Source organism: Ranitomeya variabilis, chromosome 4 (genome assembly GCF_051348905.1).
Source record: "Ranitomeya variabilis isolate aRanVar5 chromosome 4, aRanVar5.hap1, whole genome shotgun sequence".
Lineage (NCBI taxonomy): Eukaryota > Metazoa > Chordata > Amphibia > Anura > Dendrobatidae > Ranitomeya > Ranitomeya variabilis.
The window spans coordinates 188,670,116-188,697,042 of record NC_135235.1 but is presented as its reverse complement, the minus strand read 5'-3'; the positions used below and the strand labels follow the sequence as shown (position 1 = coordinate 188,697,042).

The 26,927-nt window shown below is 43.9% G+C and overlaps 1 protein-coding gene across 1 annotated transcript in view; it reads left to right on the top strand.

The window, feature by feature from the left end:
• Positions 1–26,927, top strand: part of PRKCG (protein kinase C gamma) — a 708,823-nt gene that overhangs the window by 670,940 nt on the left and 10,956 nt on the right. The window contains exons 15-16 of the mRNA XM_077259484.1: positions 25,316–25,396; positions 25,894–26,001. Of these exons, the coding sequence (XP_077115599.1) occupies positions 25,316–25,396; positions 25,894–26,001 (189 nt within the window). The remainder of the gene's footprint in view (positions 1–25,315; positions 25,397–25,893; positions 26,002–26,927) is intronic.

Below are 26,927 nucleotides of genomic sequence, written 5' to 3'. Positions count from 1 at the left end.
ATTATGACATATAAAACAGTGAATTGGTTCTTAAAGGGAACCTGTCACCTGAATTTGGCGGGACCACTTTGGGTCATATGGGCGGGGTTTTCGGGTGTTTGATTCACCCTTTCCTTACCCGCTGGCTGCATGCTGGCCGCAATATTGGATTGAAGTTCATTCTCTGTCCTCCGGAGTACATGCCTGCACAAGGCAATCTTGCCTTACACAGGCGTGTACTATGGAGGACAGAGAATGAACTTCAATCCAATATTGCGGCCAGCATGCAGCCAGCGGGTAAGGAAAGGGTGAATCAAACACCCAAAAACCCCGCCCATATGACCCAAAGTGGTCCCGCCAAATTCAGGTGACAGGTTCCCTTTAAGGCCACAGACCAGTAGATCTATATCACGGTAACACAGCCCTGAGTTGTACATTTCTCCCCTACCGTAGCAATCCATTTTGTGATACAAATGGTTTTGAAGCCAAAGGGTATATGAGACCATTCCCATCTCTTGTTTTGGGAGATAGAATGATGACTTTTTCTGTTCTTGGATCACCTCGGGCTTCTGTTAGGCAGGAGGAGGCCACCGGGGAGATTCATTAGCGCAGGATATGTAAAACAAAAGCTACAGCCTATCTCACGTTGTTTCTCCTTTGCTCCTCGATCTTGTACTTGTCATGTTCTATCTGAATAACTAGCATGTATATAACCTTGCAAGGGAAATTAGATTTTGCTGAAATACCCATGAAAAACAGCAGATGGCATAAAAAAATCAGGATTGCCAACTAGATAGCGATGTGCATCATTACCTTCGTGCATCTGAGCAGGGACACACAGAAATCACATGGCTGCATAGAAATACTATTGGCCCCAACCAACTATTGAAAGCTCCAACAAATAATGTTAATAGGTTCATCTTCATCTTACTTTCTTAAGGAACCTCTGCTAATTTCACTGCATTGGGTGTTACAAAAGCTCTTGTGACCGCTCATATTTATTAAAGGGAATCTGATAGTACTTTTTATCAACTAAGTGGGATCAGCACAAATTTAGGGGCAGAGATCCTTGATTCCAGTGATGTATCACTTACTGGGCAGCTTGCAGCCATCTTGATTAAATCTTTCTTTACTCTGCTGCAGATCTAGCAGTTCCCAGAATGCTGAGCCCTGTATTGGACACCACTGATTGGCAGCATTTGGCATGCACTGTGCATAGGCAGAAAGCTGCAAATCAGTGGTGGGGCAGGGTTATACAGAGCTCATGAATAAGGAGGACTACATGTCAGCTGGTTTACTAGTCCTTTAATGATAATCTCTTGCTGATAAAACTGTGATTTTGTTTCAAAACTACACTAAGCAGCCCAGTAAGTGACACATCACTGTAATCAGGGTCTCTACCCATACATTAGGCTTATCTCAGATGAGGTGGTAAAAAAACCTGGTGGCAGATTTGATTGAATAGGGTGCACTAACAATTGATTAATCTGACTTATAGTAAAGACCCTAGATCAGGCATGTCAAACACGCGTCCCGAGGGCCGCATGCAGCCCTTCACAGGCATATCTGTGGCCCTCACAAAAGTCTCAAACTTTGTCTCTAAACACAAAGTTTGAGACTTTTGTGCGGGCCGCAGATGCTCAAAACTTCACGATCAGCACTTCCGGCTCTTCATTCATTGGCCCATATCCCTGCATATGACCTGCTTACGTGATCAGCAGCCGACCAACTAGCTCCGTGTCAATCCATGACGCGTGTACTTTGGTCGGCTGCTGATCACGTAAGCAGGTCATATGCAGGGATATGGGCCAATGAATGACCACCCGGAAGTGCTGATCGTGAGTTTTGTACATCTGCGGCTCGCGTGGCTGCTGATCACCTAAGTCAGTTTTGTTGTGAGCGGAGGAAGAGTCGTGGCTGAGAGTGACTGGGATACTGTGACCGTGCTGAGGAAGAAGGGACCCACTGCCGCACAGGCAAAGTCCAAGCAAGTGACTGGCCCTCCTGTATGTAACCATTAAAAACTAAAGAGGTCCTGCCTGCAGTGCAAACGTTATCAGTAAGTGCTGGGGATGGAACATTTTAGGTTTATTAAATTCAGGTATGTCACTGTGAGACCGTTGTGGTATTGTGGGGGCTGAAAGTGAGTGAGGGGGGACAGGGTACTGAGGGGTGAACGTGAGACCATTTGGTGGTTGTGAGGGCAGAAGGTGGGTGAGGTGGGACAGGGTACTGGGGGGTGGATGTGAGTTGATGGGGGTATTGGGACTAAAGTGGGGGAGGGGGGACAGGTCACTGGGGGGCTGAATATTATAATGTTTAGTTATGATATTATATGTACTCCATCACATAATATTTGCTGTCTGGGGAGGCTGGAGATGAGGGGGTCGGGGGCTTTTGATACGTACCACCTGGGCCTTTTATGAGTATTAGTATAAGAAGCCCCCATACAGTAACCAAGAGCTGCATCACATTTACAGCACCACTCCAGCATTATTTTTTATTTCATTACTGGAGCGGTGCTGAAAATCTGCGTCCCCTGCCCCCTGTCTGATACTCACCTTCTGGCGTTTTCATCCGTTTTAGTCTCCGCTCGGCTCCGTCTCCTGCAGTATGTGACCTGTCCGAGGCTCCAGTGTTTCATGGAGCAGCGCAGAGGTCACTAATCAGTGTGAGTCTGTGGGAGCCTCGTTCTGGCCTGTTCCTCACTCTCAGGCTATGTGCACACGGTGCGGATTGGCCGCTGCGGATCTGCAGCAGTTTTCCGTCTGGTTTACTACAAGACCTGGCTTTTGCTGTGGATATAACTGCACATTTAACTGATCTTAATCTGAAATTACAAGGTAAAAACAATCTCATCACTAATCTGTATGATGATATCAAGTGCTTCCTTGCAAAACTAAGCTTATGGAAGTCGCAGTTGTCAAATGAAAATGTAGTTCATTTTCCTACGTGCAAAGAGTTAAAAAAACACAGCTAATACTGAGTCTGTACTTATCTTTGCTAAGTATGACAGTCATCTGAAGCTATTGTCAAAGGAATTCCAGGAAAGATTTTGTGATTTCTCATCTTTTGAACATCAGTTTGCATTATTCTCAGCACCATTCACCTTTGATGTTGCAAAGGCAGAAGAAAGCCTGCAGATGGAACTTTTAGAAATACAATCTGATTCTACACTCAGAGCAAAGTATCTTGAAGTGGGAATACCTGGTTTCTTTTCATACCTTCCTGAAAAGTTTAACAACTTTAAAAAGTTTGCCACACAGATTATGGCAATGTTTGGTTCAACCTATGTTTGCGAACAGTTATTTTCTTTTATGAAACTAACAAAATCTTCTCAGAGAACAAGGCTGACTGATCACCACTTATCATCTTTGATCAAACTAGGCACTGCGTTGTCATTTCAGCCTGATATACCAACAATTGTTAGCACAAAGAGGTGTCAAGCCTCAGGACAAAACACTAATGATTGAAAATAATGATAGCAAATAAATGTTTAGTTTTTAATTGCTGTATTTTTGTTAAATATATTAGTTGCTGTTGCGCACTGCAAATATATGTTGCTGTTACATATTACTACTTCATATCTTGTTTTCATGACTGCTGTTACAATACGTGTGTGACATTAGCTGCTGTGTGCGGCCCTCGCAACAACCTCTTGTTACTCATGTGGCCCTCGGGGTACCCTGAGTTTGACATGCCTGCCCTAGATCACACCTTTTTCAACACTTTTCATAGAAACACAAAGGCAATTGACTGTTTTCTTGCCAAATATTGCTTGCATGATTTCACCATGTATGCATTACTTGTGCTTATTCTGTATGTAACACTCCGTAGGATAATATATAGTTATATACTATTGTATACACTTGCTATTTGGTGTATTCTGTATGTCTTCCATACATCTATCCAATGTTACAGTCACTGCACTGTTCAGAGAAACCAGACTCTGTTCACGACTAAGGTTCCTTTTCTTATTATGTCACTAATTTTTGTAGATTAGAAATATACTGAATTTTCGAAACTGCTAGCTGCCTCAAAATAATCTCCACAATATGGGCACTGGAAAAAAAAAATCTTTGCTGTATCAACATTAACAACTGTTTTGTTTTTTTCTCTGTATCTGCTGAGCATGTAATCCAAAGGCAAACAATGTATATAGACTTGTATATTTTCACAGCAGAAGGTCCAAAGTGATTAATGGTGCTGGGACTTCGTATTACCCTGTAGTGGTAATCAGTATCACAAAATACATCTCGTGTATTGGAGCAGCATTTACAAATCTTCTTGTTTAAAGAGGACCGTTCTGTACTATTGTAGTTGTATCTGCTTTCCTCATCATAAAGCTTCTCAAGTTCTGATTTAAATGTTTTTTTATTTTATTTTTTTTTTCACCACTCTGTTGTGGAAATATTCGTCACTGAATTTTGCTGTGCCCCATAAACAAATTCCACTTCAACCAAAGTTTCTTCTCTGTTGGTGTATACTTTTCTCCTGTATGATATTACCCAATTATAAGAAGGCAGCATTATAGAGGTGAAAAAGCTAACGTCCCCAGATAAGGTAAATTTTAGCATTTTCAGTGTAATCTGGTAAGATGATATCTTGCACTTGATCATGCTGAGAACGCCTTTCTACTTCCTCCTATCATTATAGCTTTGGGAGAGAAGAGGAGCTACAGCGTGAAGTGCCTGGAGAAATGAAGATCTTTGTAGTAGCAATGTTTGCCACAATAAACATCCTGAAACTCCTACAGGTATCTTGGAATAAAGAGATTGGCGGTATGCTCCGATGCCTGAAGTAGGTCCAGAGCGTTTTATGTGACAAATGCTGCTCCCACAATGGTGTTCTCTGCTCCAGGTGCTTCACACAGCAGCTCTCCTCCACTTATAAAGAAGCCTCAATCAAAGTTTTTATCCTCTTAATATATTGCAGTCATCATATTATATTGCACTGTGTACTTACAATTGCTAATTTTGTCATTCTACCCAATTAATTCTTCTGTTTTACCTGCTCTATGTAGAAACAAGAAGTCTCTTGTCCCTGGAAAAATAATTCGGCTCTTCAACTCCTGAACCAGCTGCTCAGCTCATTCTCCTGCCAGGGACTTTTGTAGTGACTCATGACTCATACAGGGAAAATTGACCTCCTGTTTCTACATATAGCTATAGCTATATGATTCAGCTAGTCAGATTTTAATCATGTGATGTCATAGACCTAATGGAAAAGAGAATAATTATCTGGTGTAGTGCTACGGTAGCACATGTGCGCAGTGAAGAGGCAGTGACCCACAAAGTTCAAACACAAAATGTTCCTTTAATGTGTTACTTCACACAGTCCATTTCTCACAAGTGCATAGAATTCATGTTTAGTTCACATAAACAATGCACTACGTAATACACGGCATCTTCCAAGTCATAGTCCCTACACATGCCAGACTTCTCTTTGCCCAGTTTCCGTGGGGCGACTGCAGGTTGTGACCAAGTCTCTTACGCACACAGCTTCATATGTTGCAGACACTGCACATGCCAGTCCTCCTCTAACTAGTTCCCATGGGTGTCCTGCACCACTGTATCACAGTCTCTTTACTCACAACTCCATTGGTTTGCAGCCACTAAACACGCTGTTCCTCCTCTGACCAGTTCCCGTGGGTGGTGGCAGCACTGTGTTAGTTGTGGATGCCAGGCGTCTCAGCTCCCCTGTCTGCTTGGCTTCACTCTGACCTGTGTCACCACACACCAACAAAGCTCCACAGAGCCTCTTGCTCTGTCCTCCTCCAACCACCAGCTGGACACTGACTCTGATCATGACACCTGACACATCTGAGACTCAGACTCACTAAGACCTCACTAACCCTTTCCTGTACAGTTTTTAACAAACAAATCTGTGGCTTCCTGCCACATAGAAAACCCAGACTGGAAATGAAATGGACTGCACCATTAACATACCACAGTCAGTTTCATAACACAAAACCTAGAGCAGGTTGGACACAGTATGTCCAAGATTCACACTTATTTTTATTATTTTTAAACTGCATTGCAGTCAGCGCTACACCCTCGACTGCCATGCACATCTATGTGCTTCATACATCTACATTCACAACCTGGGGAGAACACACAGCGACCCCTACCTGTGCATTGGTCACTGCTTCACCATTGCAATCACAGCTACACCTGCGTCTGCAATACCCCCTTATGGCCTCACTATGCTTCTGAGCGCATTCTGGGGAGCCCAAACAGAGCCCCCTAGCTGTAACAGGGGTCACTGCCTCACACTGGGTAGAGAGGCAAAATGAGTAGAGTTGAGCGACTTTTACTTTTTTAGGATCGAGTCGGGTATCGCGAAACCCGACTTTCTCAAAAGTCGGGTCGGGTGAAATCGGCCGATTATTGCGAAAAGTCGGGGGCCGACTGAAACACGAAACCCAATGCAAGTCAATGGGGAATCAAATTCGGCAGAGCGTGGAGGACAGGAAAACACCTACAGTGCCCATTTTAATGCCAAAAACATCAATTCTTATTACTGAAGCTTGTCAATCTTAATTTACTTTATAATAATAGTTAGGCATTGAAAACTGGGGGTCATTTGGCTAAATTTGTGGGGGGGTAGGGCTTGCTCAAGTTTTTCATTGGCCCAGGAAACATGGAATATGTCACGGCGGAGGAGCAGGGAGAGGTAAGCATTTAAACTTTCCAAGTGCTGTGATCCTGAGCAAGAAGGGGGGCCCACTCGTTCGCATTGGCACTGGCACAGGGCCCTTCAAAGTACGGCGGTGTGTATGACGGCGGGGGTGCCTCCCACTGGCAGAGACACTTTTGCGTACTATGAGGGGCCCTGTGCCAGTGACATTGCCAACGAGTATGCCCCCCCATCTGATGAAGGAACCTGCACTTTCATCTGCACCTTCCTCTTTGTCCCCATGTAAGGTGGTATAGTATGCAGGAAGGGGAACCTGACTTTCAGCAGGGTCAGATTCTGGCTGTGTAGTGCAAGGGGAATGTAGTTGTCTGGGTCCATGTACCAGCAGAGTCATCTAGCAGTGGCTGGGCAATGGGCAGGATAAAGAGGAAACACAGATATATGCCCAAATAATAAAGTAGGCTAAATGCAGTTCAAAACTGGTAACAGGACTAAACAGGCGGCATAGCTTTGTTCAGCGGAGGACAACTGTAATGAGAGGCTGACAATTAGTAGGCCCAATAAAGTAAGTAGGCTAAATGCAGTTCAAAATATGTAACAGGAGTAAACTGGCGGTATAGCTTTGTTCAGCGGAGGACAATTGTAAGGAGTGGCGCAGACAGACTTAGTAGGCCTAAAATAAAAAAGTAGGCTCAATGCAGTTCAAAATTGGTTACAGGAGTACACAGGCGGCATAGCTTTGTTCAGCGGAGGACAATTGTAAGGAGTGGCAGACACAGTTAGTAGGCCCAAAAAAGTAGGCTAAATGCAGTTCAAAACTGGTAACAGGAGTAAACAGGCGGCAAAGCTTTGTTCAATGGACAGCAGTAATGAGTGGCGCAGACAGTTTGTAGGCCCACATTTAAAAAGTAGGCTCCAAGCAGTTCAAAAATGGTAACAGGAGTAAACAGGCGGCATAGCTTTGTTCAATGGAGGACAACTATAATGAGTGGCGCAGACAGAATTAGTAGGCCTAAAATAAAAAAGTAGGCTAAATGCAGTTCAAAATTGGTAACTGGAGTACACAGGCGGCATAGCTTTGTTCAGTGGAGGACAGCTGTATTGAGTGGTGCAGACAGACACAGGTAGTAGGCCTAAAATAAAAAAGTATGCTAAATGCAGTTAAAAATTGGTAACTGGAATACACAGGTGGCATAGCTTTGTTCAATAGAGGACAGCTGTAATGAGTGGCCCAGACACAGTTTGTAGGCCCACATTAAAAAAGTAGGCTCCAAGCAGTTCAAAAATGGTAACAGTAGTAAACAGGCGGCATAGCTTTGTTCAATGGAGGACAGCAGTAATGAGTTGCGCAGACAGAATTAGTAGGCCTAAAATAATAAAGTAGGCTAAATGCAGTTCAAAATTGGTAACTGGAGTACACAGGCGGCATAGCTTTGTGCAGTGGAGGACAGCTGTAATGAGGGGCAGACACAGTTAGTAGGCCCAACCAAACAAGTAGGCCAAATGTAGTTTAATATTCGAAACAGGAGTAAACTGGTGGCTCGGCTTTGTTCAGTGGAGGAGAAAAGCAAGGAGCGGCAGACACCGTTAGTAGGCCCAACCAAACAAGTAGGCCAAATGCAGTTTAATATTCGAAACAGGAGTAAACTGGCAGCATAGCTTTGTTCAGCGGAGGACAACTGTAAGGACTGGCTGACAGTTACTAGGCCCAAGTAAGTAAGTAGGCTAAATGCTGTTCAAAATTTGTAACAGGAGAACACAGGCAGCATAGCTTTGTTCAGTGGAGGACAACTGTAAGGACTGGCTGACACAGTTACTAGGCCCAAATAAGTAAGTAGCCTAAATGCAGTTCAAAATTTGTAACAGGAGTACACAGGCGGCATTGCTTTGTTCAGTGGAGGACAACTGTAAGGACTGGCGCCGACAGACACAGTTAGTAGGCCTAACATAAAAAAGTAGGCTAAATGCAGTTCAAAATTGGTAACAGGAGTACACAGGCGGCATAGCTTTGTTCAGTGGAGGACAACTGTAAGGACTGGCTGACACAGTTACTAAGCCCAAATAAGTAAGTAGCCTAAATGCAGTTCAAAATTTGTAACAGGAGTACACAGGCGGCATTGCTTTGTTCAGTGGAGGACAACTGTAAGGACTGGCGCCGACAGACACAGTTAGTAGGCCTAACATAAAAAAGTAGGCTAAATGCAGTTCAAAATTGGTAACAGGAGTACACAGGCGGCATAGCTTTGTTCAGTGGAGGACAACTGTAAGGACTGGCTGACACAGTTACTAAGCCCAAATAAGTAAGTAGCCTAAATGCAGTTCAAAATTTGTAACAGGAGTACACAGGCGGCATTGCTTTGTTCAGTGGAGGACAACTGTAAGGACTGGCGCAGATAGACACAGTTAGTAGGCCTAACATAAAAAAGTAGGCTAAATGCAGTTCAAAATTGGTAACAGGAGTACACAGGCGGCATAGCTTTGTTCAGAGGAGGACAACTGTAAGGACTGGCTGACACAGTTACTAGGCCCAAATAAGTAAGTAGGCTAAATGCAGTTCAAAATTTGTAACAGGAGTACACAGGCAGCATTGCTTTGTTCAGTGGAGGACAACTGTAAGGACAGGTGCAGACAGACACAGTTAGTAGGCCTAAAATAAAAAAGTAGGCTAAATGCAGTTCGAAATTGGTAACAGGAGTACACAGGCGGCATAGCTTTGTTCAGTGGAGGACAACTGTAAGGACTGGCTGACACAGTTACTAAGCCCAAATAAGTAAGTAGCCTAAATGCAGTTCAAAATTTGTAACAGGAGTACACAGGCGGCATTGCTTTGTTCAGTGGAGGACAACTGTAAGGACTGGCGCAGATAGACACAGTTAGTAGGCCTAACAAAAAAAAGTAGGCTAAATGCAGTTCAAAATTGGTAACAGGAGTACACAGGCGGCATAGCTTTGTTCAGAGGAGGACAACTGTAAGGACTGGCTGACACAGTTACTAGGCCCAAATAAGTAAGGCTAAATGCAGTTCAAAATTTGTAACAGGAGTACACAGGCAGCATTGCTTTGTTCAGTGGAGGACAACTGTAAGGACAGGTGCAGACAGACACAGTTAGTAGGCCTAAAATAAAAAAGTAGGCTAAATGCAGTTCGAAATTGGTAACAGGAGTACACAGGCGGCATAGCTTTGTTCAGTGGAGGACAACTGTAAGGACTGGCTGACACAGTTACTAGGCCCAAATAAGTAAGTAGGCTAAATGTATGCCAAAAAAATGTTCATAAATAAACAGGTGGCATAGCTAGGTACAGGGGTGGGCTCCTCTGCTGAGTAGCAGATAGTGGTAGTTGGCGCAAAGTATTAACTGGTCTAAATGGAGGCCAGGGCCCCTGCATATTTTTACTATCATCTATCATTTCAACAAATTTGTATTGGCAGTGCCATTGAAGGATTTAACTGCACAGACTACACAGTGGTGGAGCAGGGAGAGGTAAGTTTTGCAAGTGGTAGAGCACAGTTTGAGCTGGGGGGAACACTCTCTCATGGGCGGCGGTACTGGCACAGGGCCCCTCATATTACGACGTTGTGTCTGACATTGGTTGTGCACCACCACCATCAGAGACACTTCATTGCACTATGAGGGACCCTGTGCCAGTGCCGTCGCCCAAGAGTGGGCACACCCACCTGTCCAGGCAAACGGCACTCACATGGGTGCTTGCGCCAAGTGGTCACCACGGCCCTGTGGGGGTAGTCAGCCCATTTAGGGAGGTATAAAAATGGCCTATGGTGGACATTCAGAAGCTGCAAATGGAGGAATTGAAGCAGTCAGTAAGAGGAGGCCAAAAGCAAGACATTTTTCAGGCAAGCTACGTGTCAGCAGGGGAAGGTGGGGCAAAATAATTTGAAATCCATGATTGGTTCATTTTAATGAAGGTTAGATCATCAACATTTCAGGTAGCCAGACGTGTCCTTTTTTCGGTCAGTATTGAACCAGCAGCACTGAAGACTCTTTCTGATAGCACACTAGCAGCTGGGCAAGCGAGCTCCTGTAATGCATATTCTGCCAATTCAGGCCAGGTGTCTATTTTAGATGCCCAATAATCAAAGGGGAATGACCTGTGAGGGAGAACATCGATAAGGGAGGAAAAATAGTTCGTAACCATACAGGACAAATGCTGTCTCCTGTCACTTTTAATTGATGCAGCAGTACCTGTCGTGTCTGCGGTCATTGCGAAATCACTCCACAACCTGGTCATAAAACCCCTGTGTCCAACGCCACTTCGTATTTGTGCACCTCTAACACCTCTGCCATGTTGCCCCCTACAGCTCGTGTGAGAACCATCACCACCGCTGTGTGCTGGGAATGCCTGAACCAAACAGTCTACAAGAGTTGCTTGTTTGGTAGCCAATATTTGCTCAAGGTTCTCATGTGGCATGATATTTTGTAATTTTCCTTTATATCGTGGATCCAGGAGGCAGGCCAACCAGTAATCGTCATCAGTCATCATTTTGATAATGCGGGGGTCCCTTTTTAGGATACGCAAGGCATACTCAGCCATGTGGGCCAATGTTCCAGGTGTCAATTCACTGCTTGTGCTGGGTTGAGGAGCACTTTCTTGCAAATCAACATCACTTGTGTCACGCAAATACCCTGTACCTGACCTTGCAACGCCACCAGTTTCTATTGCCCCCTGAGAAGCATCCTCCTCCCATAAATATTCATCCCCCATCATCCTTCTCCTCCTCCTCTTCGTCCACCACCTCGTCCAGGAGAGTTCCCTGAGCAGACAATGGTTGACTGTCATCAAGGCTTCCCTCCTCCTCTGCTGCAGATGCCTGCTCCTTAATGTGCATCAAACTTTGCATCAGCAGATGCATTAGTGGGATACTCATGCTTATGATGGCGTCATCTGCACTTACCAGCCATGTGCATTCCTCAAAACACTGAAGGACTTGACAGAGGTCTTGTAGCTTCAACCACTGCACACCAGACAACTCCATGTCTGCCATCCAAGTGCCTGCCCGTGTATGTGTATCCTCCCACAAATAAATTACAGCACTCCTCTGTTCGCACAGCCTCTGAACCATGTGCAGTGTGGAGTTCCACCTTGTTGCAATGTCGATTATTAAGTGGTGCTGGGGAAGATTCAGCGATCGCTGATGGTTCAGCATACGGCTGGAGTGTACAGGCGACCGGAAGATGTGCGAGCAAAGTCTTCGCACCTTGAGGAGCAGGGCTGGTAACTCCGGATAACTTTTCAGGAAGCACTGCACCACCAGGTTCAAGGTGTGAGCCAGGCAAGGTATGTGTTTCAGTTCTGAAAGGGCTATGGCAGCCATAAAATTCCTCCCGTTATCACTGACTACCTTGCCTGCCTCAAGATGTACACTGCCCAGCCATGACTGAGTTCCTTGCTGCAAGTACTCAGCCAGTACTTCCGCAGTGTGTCTGTTGTCGCCCAAACACTTCATTTCCAACACAGCCTGCTGACGCTTACCACTAGCTGTAACATAATGGGACACCTTGTGTGCAACACTGGCAGCTGCGGATGGAGTGGTCGTGCGACTGCGCTCTGTGGATGAGCTTTCGCTTCTGGAGGAGGAGGAGGGGTGGCGAACGCCTTCAGCCAACTGTTTCCTAGACCATGGGCTAGGCAGAACTGTCCGACTATGGCTGTCCCCTGTGGACCCTGCATCCACCACATTAACCCAGTGCGCCGTGATGGACACGTAATGTCCCTGACCATGCCTACTGGTCCATGCATCTGTTGTGAGGTGCACCTTTCTACTTACTGATTGACTCATTGCATGGACAATGCGGTCTTTGACATGCTGATGGAGGGCTGGGATGGCTTTTCTCGCAAAGAAGTGTTGACTGGGTAGGTCATAGCGTGGTACTGCGTAGGCCATCAGGGCTTTGAAAGCTTCGCTTTCAAACAACCAGTAGGGCATCATCTCTAACGAGATTAGTCTAGCAATGTGGGCGTTCAAACCCTGTGTACGCGGATGAGAGGATGAGTACTTCCTTTTCCTAATGAGAGTCTCTTGTAGGGTGAGCTGGACTGGAGAGCTGCATATGGTGGAACTAGCGGGGGTGGTGGTGGACATGGCAGATTGAGAGAGGTTTAGTGATGGTATTCTAGATGTTGGCCTACATACAGTGTTTCCTACCAAGAACCTTGTGATTCCCTGACTGCTTTGGCCTTGCGACGATACCTTCACATTTGCTGCTGGTGGTGTCCTAACCGGTGGGCTTACAGTGAGGGAAGCAATGTAGCGTTGCTGACTACCTTCATTCTGAGCGGGTGCACCAACGTTATGGGACGTTTGGTAGTTAGTCCAGGCTTGCAAGTGCATGCTGGTTAAATGTCTACGCATGCACGTTGTATTTATATTTTGGAGAATCTTCCCTCTGCTAAAGGTCTTTGAGCATTTCTTACAGATAACTTTTGACTTATCATTTGGATCTTGGTTAAAAAATTTCCACACTGCACTCTTCCTACTATGGATAACATTTTCAGGCATTGCACGCTGTGCTTCTTTCACCAGATGGCCACGCTGTCCTAAAACTGTTTTTGTTTTTGACAAACGTGTTTGGCCTGATACGGGCCTGCCAGATGACAGCTGTTGCGATGTAGATGGCTGCTGTGGATCATCCTCCTCCGCCTCTGAGCTACTGGCAGTGGCACCCTCTTCCCCCAATGGCTGCCAATCTGGGTCAACAACCGGGTCATCTATCACCTCCTTTTCAATGTCATGTGCACCTTCCTCTGTGTCACCGTGCAAGGTGCTATAGCGTTCGGGACGGGGCACCATAGCCTCATCAGGGTCAGATTCTGGCTCAGTACACTGCGAGGGCAATGTAGTGATCTGAGTCAATGGAACAGCATAATAATCTAGCTGTGGCTGTGCATCTGTGCACTCCATGTCAGATTCATCTTGTAATGGGCTGTTAACAATTTCCCTTTCTAACCCAGGCACGGTATGTGTAAAGAGCTCCATGGAGTAACCTGTAGTGTCGTCTGCCGCATCCTTCACTTTAGGTTTGGGTGAAGGACACAAGGAAGCGACTTGTTCCTGACCGGGAGCATCCACTGACGACTCGCTGCTTTTATATTTCGAACTGTCGGAAGAGGAGGCGAAAGAGCTAGAGGCTGAGTCAGCAAGGAAAGCCAAAACTTTTTCCTGCTGCTCCGGTTTTAAAAGTGATTTTCCTACTCCCAGATAAGGGAGCCTTCGAGGCCTTTTGTAGGCAGACTATGACGCTGGCTCAACACCTCCAGCCTTAGCTGCTATTTTGCTTTTCCCACTACCACCAGATACTCCACCACCACCATCAGTACCAGCTGGCAACGACCGCCCACGGCCTCTTCCACCAGACTTCCTCATTTTTGGGAAAATCTAACCAAAATAACAGTATATATATAGTACTGTAAAACAATGTAGAAGGTGTATATAAACTTGTTGACAATTTAATTCTCCCTTTTTTGGGGGGAGACTGCACCACAACTCAGGCCCAGTGTATATCAAAACACAATGTAAGTGGCAGCAAGTGGCTGGCTGATACACCACAAACTAAGAGGACTGAGGTATATCCACTTTGTGAAAATTTCAATCTCACCTTTTTTGGGGGGAGACTGAACCCAAACTCAGGCCCTGTGTATTTTACAACGCAATGTGAGTGGCAGCAAGTGGCTGGCTGATACACCGCAAACTAAGAGGACTGAGGTATATCCACTTTGTGAGATTTTCAATCTCACTTTTTTTGGGGGGAGACTGAACCCAAACTCAGGCCCAGTGTATTTTACAACACAATGTAAGTGGCAGAACATGGCTGGCTGATATACGACAAACTAACAGAACTGACATATATCCACTTTGTGACACTTTGAATCTCCCTTTTTTTGGGGGGAGAGAGCACCACAACTCAGGCACAGTGTGTAACACAACACAATGTAAGTGGCAGAAAGTGGCTGGAAGATATCTGAAAAAAACCCAAGGACTGTAGTACAATTTCAATCTCCCTACAATGATCTCAGGAAAAATATGGCAGCAACAAAAAGGACTGCTGCACACAAAAGTGTGGACAAATAAACAAGATAACTGCAGAAAGGAGCAACAGGATTTTTGTTTTTAAAAAAGCGGTTGGTTTGCACAGCAGCGGTGCAAACAGCAATGCAGCTATCAGGGAGCCTTATAAGGCTATGTGCACACGTAGGTCGGGTCCTCTGCGGGTTATTCCGCAGCGGATTTGATAAATCTGCAGGGCAAAACTGCTGCGGTTATCCCTGCAGATTTATCGCAGGTTTTTTTTGCGGTTTCCTCTGCGGGTTTACTCCTATACTATTCATGCTGCATATGCAGCAATATGCAGCATCAATAGTAATGTTAAAAATAATTTAAAAAAATGGTTTATACTCACCCTCTGACGTCCCGATCTCCTCGGCGCTGCACGCGGCGGTTTGGTTCCAAAGATGCTGTGCGAGAAGGACCTTTGTGACGTCACGGTCATGTGACCGCGACGTCACCGCAGGTCCTGCTCACACAGCAACCCTGCGACCGGACGGCCGCGTGCAGCGCTGAGAGGTGAGTATATCATTATTTTTTTATTTTATTTCTTTTTTTTTACACAAATATGGTTCCCAGGGCCTGGAGGAGAGTCTCCTCTCCTCCACCTCGGGTACCATCCACACATGATCTGCTTACTTCCCGCATCGTGGGCACAGCCCCATGCGGGAAGTTAGCGGATCAGTGCATTCCTATGTGTGCAGAATCGCAGCGATTCTGCACAAAGAAGTGACATGCTGCGGAATGTAAACCACTGCGTTTCTGCGCGGTTTTTCCCACAGCATGTGCACAGTGGATTGCGGTTTCCATAGGGTTTACATGTAAATGTAAACGCAATGGAAACTACAGAAGACCCGCAGCTGCAGAAACGCTGCGGATCCGCGGTAAAACCCACAAAGTGTGAACATGGCATAAGGCAGCCTAATAAGCTACAGAACTGATGCACAAAGATCTAGCCTCCACTGTCCCTGCCAAACAAAGGTGGTGTTGGACATTGGAAATCGCTACAGCACAAGCGGTTTGGGGGTTAATCTTCCCTCCCTAACTATAGCCCTTCTTCTGACGAAGCTGCAGCAATTTCTCCCTATGCTAAGATCGACAGAAGTAAGATGGCGGCTGGCGTGCACGCCCCTTTATACCCCCTGTGACACCGCAGAAAGCAAGCCAATCACTGTCATGCTCTTCTCTAAGATAGTGGGGACCGAGACCTATGTCATCACGCTGCCAACACTCTGCGTCCTCCTTCATTGGCTGAGAAATGGCACTGAACGCGTCATGCGAAACGCGACTTTGGCGCGAAGATCGCCGACCACACTGGGATCGGGTCGGGTTTCATGAAACCCGACTTTGCCGAAAGTCGGCGATTTTTTAATTTGTCCGATCCGTTTCGATCAACCCTAAAAATGAGCAATTGTAAGAACACAGTGCCATATGATATGATGACTGTAAGATGTTAAGAGGTAAAAACGTTGATGAGAGGCTTCTTTAAAGCTGGGGACACACTGTGTTTATGGCCATTATTGAACACATACATTCTTGAGGTATGCATAATCAGGAATGATGCTCAGCCATCCATCCAACATAGGTATCCATTGCAAAAAAAACCCATATTCTGCATGGTGTATTTTTTTTTTACCAACAGCCCCTTGTATAAGAAAATGCAGTCTGCTGTGCTTTCCTATAAAGTCATGCAACCGGTATGCAGGGGCATACTGACCAGACAGGGGCCAAACAAACACACATTTGACTTCTGTCTGGTGAATGAGGGCTGGCACCACTGACCTTACTACTGCACAGTATTCTGCCCTTCCATGGGCACTGGAACAAGCGTCCCTTTGCATGACTATATCGTGCCTGGGCTTTCAGTAGCAGAATCTGAAGTCACACATGAAATGGAAGATCAATTTACATACAGAGGTGTCACCACAACATAAGCTCTGGAGGCAGACTCTCTGGAAGATCTCTGTCCCACCCAGAGATCTTAAGCCTTATTTACAAATTTAGAATGGATTTCTCTGCAATGTGTCATTATATAGCAGATATTAAGGTAGCAATTCATTCATCTTTGTATGACCCGCATGCCCATATAGATGACTTATGAGAGTTGATGCTTCTGACACAACCTCATAAAGGGATATCACCTGTTTTTACTAAAATTGTCCCCTCTGAATACATAGGCTGCGATTCACCATTGACTTTACATCTTTTTTCTGGAGCATTATTGCTCCTAATAGTGACTTTCATTTTTGCGCCTCATTCAATATTTAATTGTGCTTTTTTTATAAGTTAACTTTACTCATTTCTATTTTTTTCTAATCAACAATATCAGGGTGGTTTTCCTTATATAGACTTTCTTTTATCATAATTCAAAACGTTGCTAAATATATGCACAATTGTAGTCCATCCTAATAAGGTACAAAATCTAATTTTAGTTTTGCGAAGAAAAAAAATATCTTGAATTTTGTGCAAAAATTCATGAGCACACATATACCTTTATGAAGAATGTGGTGCAAAAAATGTCAATGAAGTCAGCAAAGATTAAAAAGAATAGACACTTAAAAAAAAAAGATAGGCCCACCAAAGCGTTTTAAGTCCTAAGACATTTTGTCATTTTGCATTGTTTTTGTCCTCTGTTTATTTTTTTGGGTTGACTCTCTTTACCTTAGTATTTGATGCATGTGATTCACTCAGCACAAGGAGTGGCGCTATAGTAATATAGCAGTGCTATATTGTGCATGCTTGACTGGCTAAAAACTGTGCTGTTAAGGAACTAACTAAGGGTAAATATCAGATATTAGAGTTCGGCAAAAGATTTGCACAATCTTCACTTCTGTGGCTTTCAACCACATCCCAGGCATACTGGGTGCCTCTGGCGTTTAATAGGGGTCAAGACATTGCGATGTGATGCACTTCATGATGTTGCGTAATGACTAGAGACTAGGCTTATACATTTTGATGACTTTACTGACCCCAGTTAATGCCAGAAATTTCAAGGATGCCGGGGCGATGATGCTATAGAAAATAAGGAGCTAACACTCCATGTGAAGGCCTGCAATTAAAATCATAGGGAGGAGGATTTACCGCACTCACCTCCGAGAGTTGTGCAGAGAAGCCACAACGCTGACCCCAGTTAATGTGGTTCATTACAAATTACAAACTATATAAAACCTTAAGGCTATGTGCACACGTAGGAAATGTGGTGCAGAATTTTCTGCACTAAATCTGCATCTGCAGATTTGATGCAGTTTCTGTGCAGTTTCTATGCAGTTTCTATGCAGTTTCTGCGCAGATTCTATGCAGTTTCTATGCAGATTCTATGCAGATTCTATGCAGTTTCTGCGCAGATTCTATGCAGATTCTATGCAGTTTCTGTGCAGTTTCTATGCAGTTTCTGTGCAGTTTCTGTGCAGTTTCTGTGCAGTACAATGTAAATCAATGTGAAAAATAAAAAGCTGTGCACATGATGCAGAAAAATCTGCAGCAGAAACGCTGCAGAACTGCACAAAAGAAGCGACGTGCACTTCTTTGGAATCTGCGGCGTTTCTGCGCAGATTTTTCTGCACCATGTGCACAGCTTTTTTTTTTTCCCATTGATTTACATTGTACTGTAAATCACAGTGCAGTTCTGCAGCGTTTCTGCAGCAGAAAAATCTGCTGCAGTTCTGCACCAATTCTGCACTAAATCTGCATCGTGTGCACATACCCTAAGACTAGAGATGGACAAACCTGAACAATAAAGTTTGTGGTTTGTACCGAACCCTTAATGTTCGGGCACGGACCCCATACATGGACTTCATCAGGAAGTGTGTGTTACTGTTTGGGTTCGGAACCCCGAACACCAAGTGTTTCTCATGCTGTCATACACACTGGCTCCGATTGGAGGTAAAATCATTACCGCCGGTCAGACAGCCATGGTCACCACGCTGTCAAATGACAGTGTGAGACCGCAGCTGAGATTAAAGGTAAAAAATGTCACAACTCGGTTGGCAGGTGACCCGGGACCAGGGGCTCCTACCCTGTCCCTAACACTAGGCGGCGCCCTAGCTCGCCCTATTCCCTGGGTAACTTCTGAAGGTGAAGATGCTGGAGTCACCAACCTTGCCTTATCTCATGTATACGCCCTCTGTCTGTACCCATCCCCCACCCAAGGGAGAAGGAAGCAACCGTGCACCGCAGTAAACCCACCCGACGAACAAGGCAACACGAACAAGGGCAACTGAAAATACCAGTGTGAGGGCGATTTCTTAAAGGGAGATCTATATGATTGCTTGTACCTGACCAAATATAAGCTGAGTGCTAGCTTAGAGGCCCAGAATGTATCAGATTCACAGAGACAATACACACAGCCTCTCTCAGTGATGGCTCACTCACAACTGCTTTATTCTGAACAAAGGATGATACTAAAAACACGGAATAGGGGAGGTCGCACAACTTCTGAATAGTTAGTGTCACTCTGATTGGTTCATTCCAAGCTTCATTTCCAAATACGGTGTATTCCAGTGCCTTCACTCCTGCATTCCAAAGATTCCTTCCAGGACCTTTTCAAGGATCTTCAAGACAGTTTCAAAGACACAATCGCCATCTTGCTACACCATATCTGAACTGACTTATATAAGGTTTAATAATTGATTTCAAATATTCATTCACATATAACAGATGAATGCACCGGAGAATGGAAGAAGGTGATAAACCAAAGTAAGAGGAGGAAAGGAAATTATCACACTTACAAACCCAAGCAACAGTCACAGATAACTCCTCCTTCTCATATAACCACCAAACAACTATCCTCCCAGCCATGCAGCATAAGCTAGCTCTGACAATATGTTTCAATCAGGACCCAGATTATAAAGGGGATAAGAATGGCTAATCAAGCTCAGCTGAGAGCTCAGACTCCCAGAGCTCCCAATATGGCCGATTAACCCCTGTTCTGCCTAAAGAAATTAAAATAATTTACAAAGAAGGTGAAGTGCTTCTTTTCAGCACAGGAGTGGGAGCAATCAGAAGCTGAAGTCTTCTGGCTCCTCTCTGTTGCGGTAACCCCGTGACAGAAAGTTTACATCCAGTCACTAGCATCAGCTGATGGGACTGCTGCTCCCATCAGCCTATGCCTGCTGACACTAATAACAGAGAGCAGGCGAGGGCTGATGAAAGTATTCATCAGCTGGTGCCTATGCCCTAAATAAATAATTAAAAGAAAAAAACACTTGGGTTCCCCTTTATTTTTTATAATCTGCCAGGCTGCAACCCTCAGCTGATAGCATTAGCAAGGTTGGTTATCAAGAATAGAGGAGTCTCCACTTTCTTCTGTTTTTAAGTAAATCATTTAAAAAAACAGCATGGGTTCCAGCCATTTTTGACAGCTAGCCAAGCTAAAGCTGACAACTGGGGGCTGGTATTCTAAGGCTGGTAAGGGGCCATTAATATTGACCCCCCCAGCCTAAAATGTACATCTTGCAGCCACCCACAAAAGGCACATCTATTAGATGAGCCAATTCTGCCGCTTTGCCAGGCTCTTCCCACTTGCCCTGTGGAGGTGGCAGGTGGGGTTCATATTTGTGGGGTTGATGTGTCCTTTGTATTGTCCAGTGACATCAAGTCCACTGCTTAGTAATGGAGATCTGTCTATAAGACACATATCTATTACTAATCCTATAGTTATATTATAAATAAGCACACAATCAGAATAAAGACTTTTATTTGAAATTTAAAAAAACACACTTTTACTTTTGTATTTAAAAATAGCAAACACAGTTATACTCACATAACACTTTATCCATTGAAGCCCTTATCTCCTGTAATAAAACAAAAATAAAAACAACAATATCCTTCACCTATCGTTCGTTCTGTCCCAGGCTGTAATCCATTTCTGGGGATAAACAGTATTTAATGTGGATGATGCGACCGTCCAGGCTGAGAACCACTGAGGAATGAGCTGCTGCATGTTCAGCATCAATGATTAGCGGTGATTTCATCGATGTTACTTCCGGTCATTGATGCTGCCTTCCCACCTGAACCCTTGAACTGCAGTGAACTCTGGCAAGATCAGCACTGCATCGTGAGAAAAAATTCTCTCGATGCAGGACTGAGCTCAGAGAGTTCATCGGGAGAAATGAGAAATTTATCTTGGTGAACTGCAGTGAACTTACAACTGACCTTGAGACTTTTTCTCACTGTGCTAGCGATGAGGTCACCGCAGTTCAGTGGCCTGGCTGGGAAACTCAGTATACCTTAGATGTCAGTTCAGTCTACCTCGTGGCGAAACGCCTTTCAGCTTTTTAAATTGCTCATTCACAGGGAGATTCCTTGCTATGTTTAACTACCTCATGGCATCCTTCGCAGATGTGACCACGCAAAAATCACTTTGACAAAGTCCTCTCTGGCTCTCTTGTTTAATCTTCTCATTATAGTCCAATACTGACACATATGTTTCACATATTGCTACATATCAGTCTTGGTGGAGCTACACCTCCTTGGAAGAGCATAATCGGCTTGACTTAGTATCTCTGCACTGTTGTTATAGGAACCACTGTTTCATCTAGCAAGACTCTGCCTCCACCCATCATCTTCTTTAAAAAGCTTGCTCCCATCCAGTGCCAGGTTTACATAGGAGCTTATAGTGCCCAAGTGCACAGGGTGGCCCACCCCATTGCTATAAAACACCTGCATCTATCTATCTATCTATCTATATTAAAAATTGTTAAAAAAGCATGTCTCACACCTTCTTAAAGGGCTGTTAACTGATGACCAGTAACTGTCATTTTTGCATCCATAGGAAATGTATTGCATATAAAGAACATGAAGGTCCTTTGGTCAAAATCATTTCCAAGTCCTCTTGTCAGTCTCCCATCTGGATATAATAGAATTAGGTTATGGAGTAAAATTTGTTCTACCATGATATCAACTCCCTCTGTGCCACCCACATACCATGATATGGGAAAACCCGCTCACCCTCGTTGAAGCTAATACAAATTCTCCGCACTCATGCCTGATGTGACACAATGAAGATCCAGAAAAAGAAAGTCCTCCTGCCATTTTCCAAATAAAGTGGTAACCTTCAATCCAACCAGTTTAAAAGACAATTTCAAGTTTATTCAAGTTTCTGTGTTCTTTTCAGACTGCAGTTCAGTCCTCATTATCCATGATTAAGGACTGAGTTGCAGTTTGACCTGCATAGGAAAGTACTTAGAATTTTGGATATACTTGAACATGACTTTCTTTTGAATTTTTTGGAATAAAATATACCATTATATTTGGAAAACAGCTGGAGGACTCTTTTTTCTCGACCACCGAATACCACCTCCTATGAATAAGGCAAAAGGAAGGTGGGTACGACAAATCCTGGCCAGATGGGATCACCATTAATTAGTGCAATGCTTGACATTTTGAGAATGATAACCCATATAAGTGGTGTATAATTTGCAGCCTGCTATGTGGTAAAGCTTTTTAGTTATCACTACAGATTGACACTTGTATTTACAAAAGTGAAATATAATGATTGAGTCTTGGATTCTGCTGCTTCCTGACCACTGTAGGTGTCCTACTCACATTGCGCCACATAATGATGTCACACTGAGGGGCAAAGAAAGGCCAGAGAATTTTCTTTGTCTGATAATTGGCGTTTCTGTGTTTGTATCAGCTTCATTGTTTCTATATTGGTTTAATTTAATTCAGTATAAATGGGAGATTAACATAACTAAATTACAACCTAAAAAATAATCACAAGAAATTGTTCTGGAATTTCAGGTTGGTCGCAAGATCGAATTTATATACTGAAACCCAAAGAAACCAATAAGATTTCATAAGCTTCAGTACTGAGTACCACTAAAACCTGATATACATACAGTAGGTTGAGTTTGTACCATTTCACTAAATAAGGCTCATAATGTGCATGGTAATAAAATCGGCAATAAAGGATAAAACAGAAGGCGGACGCGTTATTGCAATCTTTCCTCGTATGGCTAGTAAATAAGTTTTACATTTATGATTCGTTAGAAGATTACATAATACAATGGCTTCTCCTACATAATAAAGATTGCTAATAAAACCCATGCAGAACCTAATTACACGCGCTTTATGATTGTATATTGAGTTGCTGTAGTGACGGTGATAAAGAAGACTGTAGAAGAAGAGCGCCGGGCAATGTGAGCTTCATTGATATTCGTCCTCGTCCTTCGTGGTCGTTGATGACCATGACTTCAGGTTTAAAAGAGAATTAATAGTTATGGGTCGGAAGTGGCTGATGAGGCCAATACGGGCCCTGAAGAAGACTGTAGAAGAAGAGCGCCAGGCAATGTGAGCTTCATTAGAGAACATTTTTATATCACTACAGGTATTGCGTCCTGATAATATACAGCAACTGTTAGAACACTATGCACTGCATGCTAATGATGAAATAAGTATCAAAAGACTAATTTTGACTCTGCAAGGAAAGTTCCTTACGTTTTTAGAGGTCGAACATTTTCAGAAACACTTGTAGGATTGGGACATATACACAAAATGAAATTCTCTACAATACAATAGTTTCTCTTGTGGCTCGGATGGCAAATTACCACTTATTCATAGTGTGGTGTAGTGACCCCTGTTACAGGTAGGGGGGCGCTGCATGGTCTTCCCAGAATACGCATGCAGGCGTATTGAGGCCATAGGAATGCATGGCAAACGCAGATATAACTGTAGTGATGAGTCAAAGTCCAGCATTATTGTAAATGACCGGTATGTGTGTCACAGAGGAAGACACTCTGCACTGTCAGCCTGAAGTGAGGTTGTTCTGGGACCTGTAGTCCTACAAGAAAATTGTGTTGTTTAACTAGGGAGGCTAGCAGGGCTAGTTCTGAGAAATGGGTGGGTCAAACTAGCCACACACACTCCCATCTAGGGGAGTGGTTACAACCATATAATGTGACTGAGGTCTGGTCACATGGTCTCTGAGTGTGGACCTGAATGGTCTGTGCTGGAAGGTCCTGGAGAGCCTATGTGTTGGGAGTGTCGTCTCCCTGAAGAGCACGTGGTGGGCCTTCGGACCTGGCACATGCCAGTGTATGGAACGGTCTGATAACCATGGGCAATACTGACCGGGGTCAGTGAGAACATCTGTAGGATACCTCTGAGGAAGAGAGATATCCGAGAACCTGTGCGGCACCAACAGGTAACGGAAAGGGATCAGTGTTATACTGACTGAGGTCAGAGAGAGAGAGAAAGAGAGAGACATTGTGTATGGGACATCTCTGAGGACAAGAGGTGTCCAGGAACCTGTGAAGGTCGCCAACAGGTAACGGACGAGGTCCGTGTGTTATGCTGACCGGGGTCAGTGAGGTACTGTGGTAAAGCTGAATATGTGCAGACGGTGTTCATGCTGTTATCAAGTTCTTGAGGATGTGGTTTATAGTGTTGTGAAATAAACCTAAGAGACTGTGTTTTGTAAGAAAACCGTGCCTGTATGCGTTAATCCCGTGCCAAGCGAGTGTCCCCCAAGACACATAGTAGGGGAAACACTACAATAGAATCGGGAATAAGTGTCTTTGCGATCTGACCCCCACTGTTGTTATAAAATAAACAGGTGTCATTCAGCTTCTCACTAATGTCTTCCCTATAAACTCTGCTCACTGTTTATGTCTCTTATTCTCTTATTTGCAATGTGCGGTCACTTTACTTTTTAATGTATATGGTTATAACCAGCATGTTAGACACACTATTTGCTGCTCTAGGGATAAACCCATAAATTGATTAGAGCGAACATAAATTTCTGCAGTAACTTTATATAATTTCAGATTCCCAATAGGTACACTGTCAGGACTCCTCTGAGCGGTTGTCACGGGGGAACATAGTTGCTGTAACTCACCAACTAGATTCTCATCTACTTCCCTCAAAAGAACATTGATAGAGGCAGTAAATGTTGCTGTTACCACCAAAGCAAATTGAGCTGGCAATACAGGGGAATCCTGACAGCGTGCATATTGCACACTGTCAAAATTTGTTCATCTGAATTATCTCTATGTATAACTTTATGTTCATCCCAGAAAACCGTTTTAAGTTCCAATATACTGAAAAAAAACATGTTGCCAATAAAATATGAAATTAGTTAAATGAGTCTTTAAATTCTAATGGCATATGTATTAAAGGAGTTGTCCGGTATATTAATATTGATTGCCTATCCTTAGATAGATTGGTGTGGGGGGGTGCAACACACTCCAGCCCTGCCAATTAGCTAGATACCGTCTTATCCAACCCTAGGCATTCAAATAGAGGTGGATGTGTAGTACCTGGCTACGGCCACCATGCAGTTGATGGAGCTGTTCTGCTGCCCTCCACGACTTATCACATTTGGCCACTAGTGGCATTGGGAACAGCTGATTGGGTATTGGGTACCGGATCCCCACTTATCTGGTATTAGTGACTTTTTGACTTTTCCCAAGATTAGGCTATCAGTCTTAAAGTGTCGGACACCCATTTTAAGTTGCAGTACCCAGGTATAATAGAATTGGTTTTATGGTCGGTTGTTATTTTATATTTCCTGTGCTAAGAAGGAGAATGCAGATAAACATACTGTTCGGTAATATTCTAGAAACTCATGAAGTCACATCTGTACAGCATTTAATAGCTAGTGCCAATTTCATGATCCCACAATTTGCATTCTTTTCAGATTATTGCCTATCAGCCCTATGGGAAGTCGGTGGATTGGTGGTCCTATGGGGTTTTACTGTATGAAATGCTGGCTGGACAGGTAAGTTGTATGATCGCATCATAATGTTGCTCTTCATTTTACCCTGACGCTATTGAGGAAAGACATTTTACTGGCCTTCCGTTACTGCATGTGACCCTCTGGGCTCTATTTGGTCACCGCTGATCTGACCCATAATAATTTATGGGTAATAGTTTTTGAATTTTTTTTTGTCATGTTTATTTTTCCACTTTTTAAAATATTTACAGATTTATTCCATATAATCTTGTAACCATCTTTTATATTTTTTGATAGTTACAAAATTTTTGGGGGTATGCCCAAGATTACAATATTGATAACTTATTCTTAGGATAGGTTTTCAACATCAGATTAGTGAGGGTCCTATAAGAGCCACTAGACAGTGTACAGAACCATGTTATTCTGGTCCGTTCGTTGTTACAGATGCCACCAGAGCTGATCACTGCTGAATTCATCTATGTCACAGGACAACTGGACAACCCCATTAATGTGATGTTTATTTTCTCTTTATGGTACAACAGCCCCCATTTGATGGAGAAGATGAGGATGAGTTATTCCAGTCTATCATGGAGCAGACTGTGTCATATCCAAAGTCCCTGTCCAGAGAAGCTGTCTCTATATGCAAAGGGGTAAAATGTATTAATATATTCCTATTATTAAAGTGATTCTGTCAGGTTCCCAACCAGTACTACAGTGGCCTGCATGCTATTTGCTAATTCTAGTAAAGGGTTTTATGCACTTACTTAAAGGGAGTCAGAAAGCTGAAACATGGTGCCCGATCTGTGGTCAGCATGTATCAGGCACTGGCTACATGATTCCAGCCATTTATGTTCAACTCTGAAATATTGTGGAGTTTCAGAGAAATACATAATTCAATAACCAGCAGGGACAGAGCAGCTCTGAAGACTAGTCCAACAGGTGGGTCCCCAGTGGCTTCTCCTCACTCGCTGCCCAGGATTGACCAGTCTCTGCCTATTCGCACATGTAGGTAGAAACCTATCATTGCAGCGTAGCATGCTAGGAGATGCTGCTGGGGACCTGCCTGTCCAACTAGTCTCCAGTTCCCTTTAAGCAAGCTTTTAAAAGTGAACTTTAATTCTGCAGAGTCCCATTTCCTGATGAGGTAGGGCTAGTCCAGTTGGGGAGCCTCTTCCGCCAGCCTAGTCGTGCTCTAACCGCACTCGTCTTGAGTCTCTTGACATGATTCATAGCCAGCGTAACCATGCTAGTATAACAAATATTCAGGTTGGCAATAATGCACAGTGTGATGTGATTAGAGGCTCCAAGCCTGGACCCAGATACAGCCCCAAGACCTCACCTTGTTATACACATTTTTCCAGGATAATTGGAGTATCTGCAACTTACGATACAGATCAAATTTTTTTAAAAAAACCTGGCAAATTTGAATGACAAAAGATTCAATCATCTCTACATATAAGCATTCTTCTAGGCCTAGATGTAGCAAGCTCCTACTGACCACACATGTATTTAACAATATGAATGAGGTCTCTTCTGAAGCGTCTTCTTGCAAAGCTAAACAAGCCCAATTGTTCCA